The sequence below is a fragment of the Miniopterus schreibersii genome, assembly GCF_964146895.1.
Source record: "Miniopterus schreibersii genome assembly, chromosome: X".
NCBI lineage: Eukaryota > Metazoa > Chordata > Mammalia > Chiroptera > Miniopteridae > Miniopterus > Miniopterus schreibersii.
The window spans coordinates 71,599,437-71,614,459 of record NC_138104.1 but is presented as its reverse complement, the minus strand read 5'-3'; the positions used below and the strand labels follow the sequence as shown (position 1 = coordinate 71,614,459).

Here is a 15,023-nt window from a genome sequence, read left to right as displayed (position 1 = left end):
AAAACATTAAGTGGGAAAACAGGTACTTTCATATATTTTTATTTTGTGTGCAAAATGGTATAGCTACATTTGATAACAATTTTAGCAATACCTATGAATTTAAAATGTACACATCTTTTAACCCAGCAATTATACTTTTAGGTATTGATTCTACAAAAATACTTGCATAAATATGTAAAAAATAAGGATATTCACTTCAAGCAAAACATGGGGTAAAACTGAAATGATTATTAAGGAGAGATTAAATAAACTTTAAATGGCTACATGCTATTTCAGTGTATGGAATAAAGATTATTTGTGCAAACGTGAATATATATAGGTGACAATGCTAAATCAAAAAACTAGAATAACATGTACATTATGATAACACTTTTGTCAAAAGGAAAGACTATATATTTGTAAATGCATAAAAAAATGACAGGCAATATATATACCAAACAGTTCATAGTGGTTGCCTATGAGAAATTAGATTAGAGCATGAGAAATAGTAGATTGTTTTTTGTGTTTTTTACTGTTGTGATATTATGATTTATAACTTAAAAATATCTATATGATCTTTGTACGTGTTCCTGGCACACTGTCCCTAAAACCCTTGTAATTTCCTAAGTGATAAGAGCAATGGGAGAATCTTTTATTATATTATTTGGTCTTTTGTCCTCAGATAGCTCCAATTCCTGAAACAGCTCCAGAGTGATAAAGGTGAAAGAAGTATCTTGTTATTCATTACAAGAGGTGATGCATTACCTCAGGGTGGAGTCTAGGCAGAGGTTTCAAAGAGGAGCGAGGTGTCCCAGCCCCACATCAGGCCCCCAGCCCAGGGCTCCAGGGCCGGGAAGAGAAGTCCCCACAAATTCGGGCTGTGAAACCCAGCGGGACTGTAGCTGAGGGTCGGGGAGGCTGCGGGAGCACCAGCAGCTCCTCCTAAAGGGTCCGCACACGGAATCACTCAGACGCTCCCTCTGAGCCCAGCGCCGAGCAGCAGCCTGAAAGGACCTGGGACACTTGGGGAGGAACTAACCTGCCTGAAATTGGGGCGAGAGGTGGAGGGGCAGCTTTCTCACAGACAGAAGAGCTGGCAGAGGCCATTGCTCCTTTGGCGAGCCCTCCCCCCACACAGTCAGCAGGCAGGGGCCATATTTGAATCACCAGCACTTGGCTCACACCTTTGGCCCCTCCCAGGTGATTCCCGGAGGCGCTGCCCCTCCCCACCTGCAGCTCATCCAGGCCATTTCCAGTGGCTTTTCTGTGCAAGTGGTGGCTCCAGCCTCATGCTTAGGACTTCCCTAAAATCAAACAAGCAGCAGCGTGCCCCATATAGCTTGATAAGCGGCCCCAGGACTGGCACTAGAGGCAGCCTGCACTGGTTCATGGCTTCGCTTCTCCTGGACACCTCCAGGCCCAGCACAAGTAGCAGACAACTATGGTTTGCTGTGTAGCTCATGCTGGGTGGCCTTGGGCAAGGCACTTGCAGAGGCTGACTTTGTACCTCACAGGAGGCCCCAGAGACAACCCTACCACATCCACGAGTAACACACTCAAGGGGCGCACTTGGTGAACACCAAAGCCCCACTGAAGTAAATCCTGCTCCATAGGGGTGTCTCCAGCACAACAGCTCCTTGGCTGTAGCTGCAGCTGGTCCTCACAGCTGATTGATCGGGGGGTCAATTCCACCCAGTGACACCAACAGCAACCAAGGCTCAACTACAACAGGACAGTGCACACAGCCCACACAGGGGAGCACCTAGAAGGCCCAGCTCAGGTGACTGGGGAGGCTGAGCCACTGGACCCTACAGGACACCTACTACACAAAGGCACTCTACAAATTCCAGGAGACATAGCAGCTCTACCTAATACATAGAAACAAACACCTGGAAGCAGCCAAAATGTGGAGGCAAAGAAACATGTCACAAAGGAAAGAACAGAAGAAATCTCTAGAAGAGGAACTAAATGAAACAGATCCAAGCAAGCTAACAGATATAGAGTTCAGGATTTTGTTTATAAGGATGTTTAAGCAGACTATTAGGGAAATAACTGAGAAAATTGAAAACATAATACAGTACCAATTTGAAATGAAGGCTACACGAACTGAAATGAAGAATAATTTACAGGGAATCAACATAGAGTAGAGGACGCTGAGAATCAAATCAGCAATTTGGAACATGAGGAAACAAAAAACACCCAACCAGAAGAGCAAAAAGAAAAAAGAATCCAGAAATATGAAAATAGTATAAGGAGCCTCTGGGACAACTTCAAGAGGAGAGGCCCAACATTCGTATTACTGGCGTGCCAGAAGGGGGAAAAAAGAGCAAGAAATGGAAAACCTATTTGAAAAAATAATTACATAAAACTTCCCCTACCTGGGGAAAGAAACAGACTTACAAGTCCAGGAAGCACAGAGGATCCCAAACAAGAGGGACCCAAAGAGGCCTATAGCAAGACACATCATAATTAAAGTGCCAAAGGTTAAAGACAAAAAGAGAATCTTAAAAGCAGCAAGAGAAAAGCAGTTGGTTACCTACAAGAGAGCACCCATACGACTGTCAACTGATTTCTCAACAGAAACCTTGCAGGGCAGAAGGGAGTGGAAAGAAATATTCAAAGTGATGAGAAACATGGAACTACAACCAAGATTGCTCTACCCAACAAAGCTATCATTTAGAATTGAAGGTCAGATAAAGAGCTTCACAGATAAGAAAAAACTAAAGGAGTTCATCACCACCAGACCAGAACTACAGGAAATGTTGAAGGGTCTTCTTTAAGAAGAAGCTAATGAAAAAAAGAATCTGACGAACTAAACAGATCCAGAGACACTGACGCATGCAACAGACGATCATATTTCAGAGGAAAGAGGGAAGGGGGGTGGAGGGTGGGAAGAGATTAACCAAAGAAGTAATATGCATAACCCATGGACACAGTCAATAACATGATGAAGGCCTGGGGAGGGGGTGGGAACGAAGTGGAGGGGGACATTTGGAGGAAAAAATGGGACACCTGTAATAATCTCAACAATAAAGATAAATTAAAAATAAATAAAATTATCTTTTACAAAGCAAAAAAAAAAAAAAAAAAAAAAGATGAAGATCACATAAAACTTCCTGTATTGTGAGGTTCAGAAAGCTTCCAGGTTGGTGAACACATGGATGTGCTGGGAGAGTGACACTCACCAGAGGGCAGGGAAGTTCCATGTTCCGTCCCCTATACCTTGCCATCTGGCTGTTCTTGAGTTGTATCCTCTCATAATAAATGTATAATCTACTAAGGAAACTGTTTTCCTGAGTTGTATAAGCCACTCTAGCAAATTAATTGAACTGAGGAATGGTTCATGAGAACCTCCAATTATAACAGGCTAATGAGAAGGATAGGTAATACTACCTAGACTTGTGATTGGCATCTGGGGAGGGGGTAGTCTTGTGGAACTGAGTACATAACCTCTTAGATCTTATGCTATCTTTGTAGTTTCAATCATAAAAAAGCTTTCAATCATTAAAATGTCACCAGTCCTAAATTAGCTAACAACCTAACAGTTCTATAAAGTCCAGGGCAACTAGATAGGTGACGAAAGAGAAACAGTTCTTACTTTTCTCGTAATCTCTGAAGTTCCACCTTTAAGTCCTCATCCTCTATTTCTGATTCATCATCACTGCTCATTGGGGAAGATGGTGAATAGAAGAGTGAGCTCTGTGTTTGAGCACAGGTTTTTTCTTCACGGAGTGGTAAGCACTGATCACTCTCTGGATTAGTCTTTGCCACTGAGTTCCCTCTGCCAGCAAGAGTGGCTGAAAATTCACTATCAGAGCTAGGCTGTTTCCCAACAGTAAGTCTCTCGCTCTCTTTAAGCAACAGTTCAGATCCAGACTGCATGCTACTTCCTGTGGCTGAGTTTTCTTCCAATTCCTTTTCTGGGGTTATAGAAGATACATCAGTGTCACAAGCTGTGCTGAAAGATGAGTAGTTGTCACCTTGCTTAGGAATTGTTTCATCTTCCTTAAAGGTTTCATGAAGAGCTTGTAAGTTTTCAGGAGAAAGTAAAGTTTGTGGATTGTGCACAGCAGGTTCCATTTCTACCAACTGAGCCTTTGCTGTTTCAGTAAAGGCTTGAGCTTCTTCACTAGAATGGCTTGTCATTTCATTGAAGGCTGGCCTGTGTTCTATTCCAATAGATGTCACTTTCACTGACTGCTGCTGAGGAACTGTAATCACCTGAGATACAAAAAGGCAAAAGTGGCTGGCTCTGCCTAACTAAAGAATAAATCCACAAAGAAATTCAATGACAAGTAGATGTTCTGCTTGTGATGTACACATATCGATAATACCAAAGCCTTTTTTAATCTTCACCCAAGGATATTTTTTCCATTGCTTTTTCAGAGAGTGGAAGGGGGATCCCAACCAGGGCCAGGGATAGAGCTTGCAACGGAGGTACATGCCGTTGGCCAGAATTAAACCCGGGACCTTTCAGTCTGGGGGCTGATGCTCTAACCACTGAGCCAGACCACCAAAGGCGAAAATACCAAAGCTTTAAAATTCCATCTATACTCCCCATATTCAAACTTTTTACAAATTTTTTAAATTTGTTGATTTTACAGAGACAAAGGAAGGGAGACAGAGATAGAGAGAGTGAGCAAGAGAGAGAACAGCATTGATTTGCTGTTCCACTTATTTATGCATTCATTGGTTGATTCTTGTATGTACCCTGACTGGGGATTGAACCCACAACCTTGGTGTATGGGGACAACACTATAACCAACTGAACTACCCAGCCAGGACTTCAAAGTCTTTAAATAGGTCCCCTTGGGTAAAGAGAGTTGGCTTCGATTACTCAAATAAAATTCCACAATTTAAAAATTTCCATAATTAAAGATGCCTGGATTCTAAAAGGCATGAAATGGGATTTATAAAAAAAGATGACACAACCTCCCACCACAAAATAATGTTCCCTTTCTGTGCTCTCTTCCAGCTACTAAAATCCCCATTTCTTTTTTTTAAAAATTTATTTATTTATTTTATCTTTATTGATTCCAGAGAGAGAGGAAGGGAGAGAAAGAGAGAGAGTTGAAACATCAATGATTAGAGAGTTCGGTTGCCTCCTGCATGCCCCCAACAGGGGATGGAGCCTGCAACCTGGGCACGTGCCCTGACCAGGAATTGAACATTGACCTCCTGGATCCTAGGCTGATGCTCAATCGCTGAACCACACCCAGCCAGGCCCCATTTCTTTTTTTTAAAGGATTCTCTTATTTATTTATTTATTTATTTATTTATTTATTTATTTATTTATTTATTTTCCATAACCACTTATCCCCCTATATAAAATTCCCGTTTCTTTAGACACCTTTACTGGATGGCTTCAAAAGGTGAGGGGATGCAAATTAAATATGACAATGATCTATATTTAAAATGTACCATTGTCCAGCCGGCATGGCTCAGTAGTTGAGCATCGGCCATGATCCAGGAGGTCATGGTTGGATTCCCAGGTCAGGGCACATGACCAGTTTGCAGGCTCAATCCCCAGTATGGGGCCTGCAGGAGGCAGCCGATCAATGACTCTCTCCCTCCCTCCCTCTCTCTGGAATCAATATAAACATATTAAGAAAAATAAAAAGAAAATGAGTATCATCTATAGACCCATGTCTTCAATGCTGTTACCTGTTATAATGCCCTTTTAGATAAGGATTTAACCAAAAACACAAACCTGAAACCGACCGCGCTGAAATGATCCACTCATTGATTTACATCTACTCAAAGTCTTAGTATCAGCCGTGGCCTCTCCTGCCAGAGGAATGGGATCAGGAGCAACTGCTGATCTCACATCTTCTGTTTCCACTGCAAGTTTTGCCAAATTGTAAACAAAACAGATAAAATTGTTTAAGACTAAATTTGTTTACATTACCAAAAAAGAAGAAAAGCAGAAAAAGCTTAACTCCGGCTAGACAATTAAAAAGTGTTAATGTAATAAGTAACACTGTAGAAGTCCCTAACTCTAAATCAGACATTGCAAGATTTATCCCGAGACTTAGTATCTATGTGAAATGAATAACTATAAAATCAAATTATTTACAAAAGGAAAAATAAAATGGCAATGACATTAATGGGAGTGTCACATACATGTGCTATGTGGAAAAAGTGGCAACATTTGTGTATGAACAAAAAAACAAAACAAAACAGAAGTAAATGAAAAATGATGTTACCTAGTCTATGTCCCTGACTGTAAGCACACTACCTTGACGGACTTTTGATCTCTTGAAAAAGCTGGTTGACTGCCGTAGCCTGTATGCCCAGCTTTTTAATTTGCGAGTCCAGGATTTCTTGCTAATAGGATTTTTGAGACTAGGACAAGTAAAGCTTAGGCCAAAATATCCACCTCCTGTCTGCAGACGAGTGGCTCCACCGCTTGACACAGCAGCAGGATAGGCCTCTGGGTCCCCTGGAAGTGAAGCATCTAGGGACATCTCCTAATGGAGACAAAAAGAGAAAAATCAAATGGTAGTAATTTAGGTAAGGTGTAGCAGTTGTTTATACCATTGCAGTTTCTTGTATGGACTAATCGGTATTCAAAAATAGAATGCTATGTATACTTGCATTGATAGTACAATTTCTGACTGAACCGGAAGTATTCAACTTATAGGAATGAAGCCTTCCCCTTTCTATAAAAATATTATTTAAGCGGCAGGCCCTGGCTGGGTAACTCAGTTGGTTAAAGTGTTGTCCCCATATGCCAAGGTGGCAGGTTCAGTCCTAGGTCAGGGCACATTCAAGAATCAACCAATGAATGCAGAAATAAGTGGAACAGCAAATCGATGTTTGTCTCTCTACCCCCTTCCTCTCTCTCTCTAAAATCAATCAATAAAAATATACTTAGACTTCAGATAAATGGACAGAATATTAATCCTCTACCCTAGAATATTTTCCTTATAGTAACTTTAAAAACTGAAAATTAAAATTATTTCCTTCATATGCACCAATTTACTTAAAAAGGTTACTGAGGGGAGAAAGAAGATGGCAGCGTAGGTAACAGCTGTACCCGCAGCCTCCCACAAGCACATCAATATTACAACTAAAATACAGAACCACCATCACTCAGAGCCTCCTGAAAACTGGCTGAACAGAAACCCTACAACCAGGGAACTGAAGAAGCACCGAGACCGGCAGGAGGGGCGGAGACGCGGGTGGATCGATGCAGAATCCCGGAGACTCCCCGAGGGCCCACACCCGGTGCCTCGGTTGAAACCTGGGAGGGGCATCTCAGCGGCAGAGGTTTCCTGGAGGAGTGGGGGGGTCCCCTCCCCACATCAGGCCCCCAGCCCAGGGCTCCAGGGCCGGGAAGAGAAGTCCCCACAAATTCGGGCTGTGAAACCCAGCGGGACTGTAGCTGAGGGTCGGGGAGGCTGCGGGAGCGCCAGCAGCTCCTCCTAAAGGGCCCGCACACGGAATCACTCAGACGCGCTCCCTCTGAGCCCAGCGCCGAGCAGCGGCTTGAAAGAAACCTGGGACACTTGGGGAGGAACTAACCTGCCTGAAATTGGGGCGAGAGGTGGAGGGGCAGCTTTCTCACAGACAGAAGAGCTGGCAGAGGCCATTGCTCCTTTGGCGAGCCCTCCCCCCACACAGTCAGCAGGCAGGGGCCATATTTGAATCACCAGCACTTGGCTCACACCTTTGGCCCCTCCCAGGTGATTCCCGGAGGCGCTGCCCCTCCCCACCTGCAGCTCATCCAGGCCATTTCCAGTGGCTTTTCTGTGCAAGTGGTGGCTCCAGCCTCATGCTTAGGACTTCCCTAAAATCAAACAAGCAGCAGCGTGCCCCATATAGCTTGATAAGCGGCCCCAGGACTGGCACTAGAGGCAGCCTGCACTGGTTCATGGCTTCGCTTCTCCTGGACACCTCCAGGCCCAGCACAAGTAGCAGACAACTATGGTTTGCTGTGTAGCTCATGCTGGGTGGCCTTGGGCAAGGCACTTGCAGAGGCTGACTTTGTACCTCACAGGAGGCCCCAGAGACAACCCTACCACATCCACGAGTAACACACTCAAGGGGCGCACTTGGTGAACACCAAAGCCCCACTGAAGTAAATCCTGCTCCATAGGGGTGTCTCCAGCACAACAGCTCCTTGGCTGTAGCTGCAGCTGGTCCTCACAGCTGATTGATCGGGGGGTCAATTCCACCCAGTGACACCAACAGCAACCAAGGCTCAACTACAACAGGACAGTGCACACAGCCCACACAGGGGAGCACCTAGAAGGCCCAGCTCAGGTGACTGGGGAGGCTGAGCCACTGGACCCTACAGGACACCTACTACACAAAGGCACTCTACAAATTCCAGGAGACATAGCAGCTCTACCTAATACATAGAAACAAACACCTGGAAGCAGCCAAAATGTGGAGGCAAAGAAACATGTCACAAAGGAAAGAACAGAAGAAATCTCTAGAAGAGGAACTAAATGAAACAGATCCAAACAAACTAACAGATACAGAATTCAGAATTTTGTTTATAAGGATGTTTAAGCAGACTATTAGGGAAATAACTGAGAACATCGATAACATAATAAAGTACCAATTTGAAATGAAGGCTACATGAACTGAAATGAATAATTTACAAGGAATCAACATAGAGTAGAGGACACGGAGAATCAAATCAGCAATTTGGAACATGAGGAAACCAAAAACACCCAACCAGAAGAGCAAAAAGAAAAAAGAATCCAGAAATATGAAGATAGTATAAGGAGCCTCTGGGACAACTTCAAGAGGCCCAACATTTGTATTACTGGCGTGCCAGAAGGGGGAAAAAAGAGCAAGAAATTGAAAACCTATTTGAAAAAATAATTACATAAAACTTCCCCTACTTGGGGAAAGAAACAGACTTACAAGTCCAGGAAGCACACAGTGTCCCAAACAAGAGGAACCCAAAGAGGCTCACAGCAAGACACATCATAATTAAAGTACCAAAGGTTAAAGACAAACAGAGAATCTTAAAAGCAGCAAGAGAAAAGCAGTTAGTTACCTACAAGGGAGCACCCACATGACTGTCAGCTGATTCCTCAACAGAAACTTTGCAGGCCAGAAGGGAGTGGGAAGAAATATTCAAAGTGATGAGAAACGTGGAACTACAACCAACATTGCTCTACCCAGCAAAGCTATCATTTAGAATTGAAGGTCAGATAAAGAGATCACAGATAAGAAAAAGCTAAAGGAGTTCATCACCACCACACCAGAACGACAGGAAATGTTGAAGGGTCTTCTTTAACAAGAAGCTAATGAACAAAAGAATCTGACAAACTAAATAGATCCAGAGACATTGACGCACGCAACAGACGATCGTATTTCAGAGGAAGGAGGGAAGGGGGGTGGAGGGTGGGAAGAGATTAACCAAAGAAGTTATATGCACATATGCATAACCCATGGTCACAGACAATGACGGGGTGAAGACCTGGGGAGAAGGTGGGAGCAATGTGGAGGGGGTCAATTGGGGAGAAAAATGGGACACCTGTAATACTCTCAACAATAACGATAAATTTAAAAAAAAAAAAAAGGTTACTGAAACCCTATACTCTTAAACTGAATACTTTAATTTATGCTTGTTATTTAAGGGAGTTAAAGAAGCCTGTCATAGAAGATAACATAGAAAGAAAAAGAACTAGATATTTAGATTTATAAGGAAATATTACCAAACCAATTTCTTACTTTATGTAAGCACACAGAAATTTACAATGGATCTCAAAATTATTTTAAATTCATGCTCTAAAAATTGTTAATATCAGGCCACTGCTGGCAATGAAATCACTCTTCCCCCTTCTTGGCCTCCCATCCCTCTCCTAAAAAAGCCAGAACTAACTGTTGTATTCTAAATGAGTACTTTAAAAATAAGTTCTCTATAATAGTTAATACACAATCAAAAATACTTTGGGAAACATAAGAATGGTCACTACTAATCTAGAAAGTTAAAAGAGTATTTAAAAGCTCAAGGAATGGGTTTTAGCATTTGTCTGGAGGAAGACAGTCTACGTTACACTAAGTATACTGCAGTTTTGGTTAAGAATTATTAACACTTAGGGCAGGCCAGCAGGTACTGAAAATAAAATTTTGAACAATCAGTTTTTACTTTCCAAAGTCCCATTTTGGAATAGTAACAATACTACCTTTGTGAAAAAGAAAAATATTCTCAATAATATTACAATTTAGAAAGTGTTACATTGATCCCACTGAAATTACAGAAAAGATTTTTCATAAGTAATGAGTGGATCAATGTGGCAAATTGAATACAGGTTCTAGTCTTCTTTACCAATCCAGATGCACAGACACTATGGGAAAACCAGATGCAGTCATATGCATATATAACTAAAGGAGAGAAAGGGGCTTGTGACACATGCAGGAACTATTTCAAAATGCTGCAAATTCGAGTGACAGGTATGAGCAGTGGAAGAGAGTCCTGGCCAACCAACATGATGAGTGGCTGGCTAGAATGCTTATAAAGTTCTACACGATCTATCTTCTATTTGCCTCTTCAACATCATCTCCTACATACTGGCCTTCTTTTGGTTCCTTGAACAGGTCTCCATCTGTGAATGTTACCACCAAATACAAGTCCTTTCTTTACCACCCTACATAAAGTAGTCCCTAGTCTTTCTATCATCGCCCTTTACTTTATTTATTTTTAGGGTCTATCTTCCCCTGCTAGAGTTTGAGCCCCACAAAAGAAGAGATCTTCACTTATTCACTGCTCAGTGATATTCACTGAGTGGAAGAGTAAACTGCTTGGGGTACCAAAAAAGGAACAGCCAGGCAGTTCTGGGCCTTCCTTCCTCACCTCCACAGCAAGCAAAAGACACCAGAGGCATCTACTCCCAAATAAGAGTAGTAAGAGGAAAATGTCTGTGGCCAAGAGAAAGGTTAGCAATGTAGGGAGGAGACAATATCCAAGAGAAAGGGAAAGCTCTTCTACCTTTGAAGACTAACTAATGGGCCACCCTCCAGACAGCATTAGAGACAAGGTGCCATCCAGTGTCAAGAAGCTTGTCCCATGCCTCTCTCAAAATTACTGGAGGAAGCGTACAGTAATTATGTATAGTATTTACAAAGCGACAAAAAAGAAATCTTATGGGGGGGCGAGAAAAGATGAGTACACAACTAGAATTAACCAAACACTATGGGAACTCAACACTATAAAACCCCCCCCCCTAAATTCAACAAACAGAAGAACAGCCAAGGAAACAGCATTAATAACATAGAATAAGACTGTAATATCTTCAAGAGATATGTGAATATACAACATCCATAAGAAAAAAAATGAACTACATACAATTACTACAAATTAAAAACATAATTATTGACATTTAAAAATAGCTGAATAGGACATTGGAAACAGCTTAAAAATGAGAAATTCTCCCAGTACAAAAAGCAAAGAGACAGAAATGGAAAGTATGAAATGAAAAGTTAATAGATAAGAAAAAAAGGAAATGAAGAAATAAAAGTATCTCTATTCACTGATGATATGATCTTATATACTATATAGAAAATCCTAAATAATACACCAAAAGCTGTTAGAGCTAATAAACACAGCAAACTTGTAGGATACAACTCAACACTAAAAAAATCAGTTTTATTTCTATACACTAGTAATGAAAAAAAATCTAAAAAGAAAATTAAGAAAATAATTCCATTTATGATAACAACAAAGAATAACAAGTGGTGCTGGAACTGGATAGCCACATACAAAATACTGAAGCTGGACCCTTCTCTAATACGATATACAAAAATTAACTCAAAATGATCCTACCATATGTACTTAATCAAGTGTGAAGCCAAATAAAGACATTTTTTGAAATTAAAAAAACAAATTGTATTTTAAGCATGGTTTTGTTTTGTATTTTTTAAAAAATTTATTATTATTTTTTTAAATCCTCACCCGAGGATATTTTTTTTCCATTGCTTTTTCAGAGAGTGGTGGAAGGGGGAGAGAGAGAAAAAGAGAGAGAGAAACATCAATGTGAGATAGACACATCAATTGGTTGCCTCCCCAACCAGGAGCAAGGATTGAGTCTGCAACTGAGGTACATGCCCTTGGCCGAAATCGAACCCAGGACCCTTCAGTTTGTGGGCTGACGCTCTAAACACTGAGCCAAATCGGCTAGGGCTGTTCTTTATTTTACTTATTTATTTAAAATATTTCTTTACTGATTTCTTTACTGATTTCAGAGAGAGAGGAAGGGAGATGGGGAGAGAGAGATAGAAACATCAATGATGAGAGAGTCATTGATCAGCTGCCTCCTGCACGCCCGCAAGTGGGGAATGAGCCCGCAACCTGGGCATGTGCCCTGATCGGGAACTGAACTGCGATCTCCTGGATCCTAGGTCGATACTGCCCAGCCAGGTGTGGCTCAGCAGTTGAGCATCGACCTAGGATCCAGGAGACTGAGATTCCCTTCCCAGTCAAGTGCACATACCCGGGGTTGCGGGCTCAATCCCCAGTTGGGGGCGTGCAGGAGGCAGCCGATCAATGACTCTCTCATCATTGATGTTTCTGTCTCTCTCTCCCCATCTCCCTTCCTCTCTCTCTGAAATCAATATATATACACATATATATATATATATATATATGTATATATGTATATATGTATGTATGTATGTATGTATGTATATATATTTAAGGAAAAAAGAAAGTGTTTTATTGATATATGTTCTACATACTCTATAGTTTACTCATTTAAACTATACAGTTTAGTGGGTTTTTAAAAATTGAATTTATTGAGGTGGCACTGGTTCACAAAACCATATAAGTTTCTAATGTAAAACTCAACAAAACAGCATCTGCACACTGTATCATGTGCCCATCACCCAAGGAGCGCGCGTGCGCACACACACACACACAAATTAGTCTCCCATGCAACATATTTTAAAATATTACTTATAGAAGCATTTCAGGGGGTGGGAAGAAATTTAGGATACCAGAAACAATGCAGGTAAGTTTGATCAAGATGTAGCAATGGACACTTGAAAGAAACAACAGAATACATTTGACCTTGACACTTGGAAGAAGTCTCCTTTGAATAACAAAATTTAAATGACAGAGAATTACATTTCATTTTTTATGGTTCTAATCACATGTGATCATAAGATAACATATAATTATAATATAAATGCTCTTATTGATTTTCAATTCTTCAAATAAACTATGGTCAAAGCATAACCAATTGTTACAGAAAAAATGTAGATGTTAAACTTTACTAATGTTTAAAAGTAATATAGCTCTAGCCAGTTTGGCTCAGTGGTTAGAGCATTGGACTGCAGACTGATGGGTCCTGGTTCTATTCCAGCCAAGGGCATGTAACCTGGTTGCAGGCTTGATCCCTGGTCCCAGTTGGGGAGCATGCGGGAAGCACCAATTGATGTGTCTCTCTCACATCAATGTTTCTCTCTCTCGCTCGCTCTCTCTCCTTCCTTCCCTCCCTCCCCCTTCCACTCTCTCTGTAAAGCAATGGGAAAAGTATTCTTGGGTGAGGATTAAAAAAAAAGCAATATAATTAATAAATATTGGAAGATGTACAAGGAAGAAAAGAGGAGGAAAGGAAAAGTATAATTTTCTCACCCGTCATAGCACTGAATCAATAGGTATTGTCTGAAATTACTAAATAAAAAAATAGATGAATAAGTATATTATTTACAAGTTATTAATGGCAATGAGAACAAGAATTAAAACAGGAACTTAACAGGGTTTGGGGAGTGCAATGGGGTATGGGAGGGTGTTAACAAAGCAATTACTTTAAATTTTCTATCCTTCTGAATTGCTTTCATGTTTAGGTATTAATTGAATAATTTAAAATTACTAGTTTATCAAAAATTAAATATTTAAATTATATCTATTCAGTAAAATATTATGTTATTGTTTAAAAAAGTTAAATGAGGTGGAACTATGTGTACTGACAGGAATAGTACATAATAAGTGAAAAAAATGCAAACCAGCACATCTATATAAAAAACTATATGTAGCTCTGACTGGTGTGGCTCAGTTGGTTGAATTCGTCCTATGCACCAAAAGGTTACCAGTTCAATTCCCCGTCAGGAAACAAGCCTGGGTTTTGGGCTTGAGTACCCAGTAGGGGGCGTGCAGGAGGCAGCTGATCTATGTCTCTCTCACATCAGTGTTTCTCTCTCTCCCTCTCCCTTCCTCTCTCAAAAATCAATAAAAACATTTTTAAAAGTATATGTAAGTAAATACACAATATATAATTATGTCTTTGTAAATATAGAATACATATAAAGAAATACGTCTAGATAAATATGTATATGTTAGTTTAAAACATGTCTGGAAAGATTTATTAATAGCTATGTCTATAGGTTCGGAAGCGGGATGGTTTTACTCTATATATACACAAATACTACTTATATAATAACAATAATGAGATACAATGGTAAAGATTTAACAAGATGTCTATAATATACTGTAAAATGAAAAAATTAAGTTGCAGATCAATATGTATATAATACAATCCTATTTTTGTGAATAAAAAGTTGCAGGTATAGCCCAGCCGATATGGCTCAGTGGTTGAGCATCAACTTATGCATCAGGAGGTCCCCGTTCGATTCCTGGTGAGGACACGTGCCTGGGTTTCGGGCTCAATCCCGGGAGGGGGGCATGCAGGAGGCAGACGATCGATATTGATGTTAATGTTTCTATCTCTCTCTCCCTTCCTCTCTAAAAAATCAATAAAACGTATTTAGAAAAAAAAAAGTTGCAGGTATGTAAACAGATCTGTATAAGCTTAAATCAAAAAGAGTAAGTACCAAATAGCAGATTAACAACAGGTAATGGTTACCTCTGTGATTTGAAGAGATAGAAAAGGGAAATTAAATTCCTACATTATATAACTTAAAAAAGAAAGTCATGAGATTTTGGATGATTTTTACTTTCTGTTTAAAAATTTTTCAAGTAAATTACATCCCATGAAAACAAGATTAAATTAAAATCATAAAATTCTTAAAAAGGAAACTTATAACAGGCATTTTTAAGTGGAAATCTAAAAATAAGTTCTTCC

The 15,023-nt window shown here is 40.5% G+C and overlaps 1 protein-coding gene across 1 annotated transcript in view; it reads right to left on the bottom strand.

Annotated features, from left to right (window-relative positions):
- Positions 1–15,023, bottom strand: part of WNK3 (WNK lysine deficient protein kinase 3) — a 135,670-nt gene that overhangs the window by 12,919 nt on the left and 107,728 nt on the right. The window contains exons 18-20 of the mRNA XM_081125312.1: positions 6,359–6,449; positions 5,690–5,820; positions 3,578–4,200 (exon numbers count right to left, since the gene is read on the bottom strand). Of these exons, the coding sequence (XP_080981438.1) occupies positions 3,578–4,200; positions 5,690–5,820; positions 6,359–6,449 (845 nt within the window). The remainder of the gene's footprint in view (positions 1–3,577; positions 4,201–5,689; positions 5,821–6,358; positions 6,450–15,023) is intronic.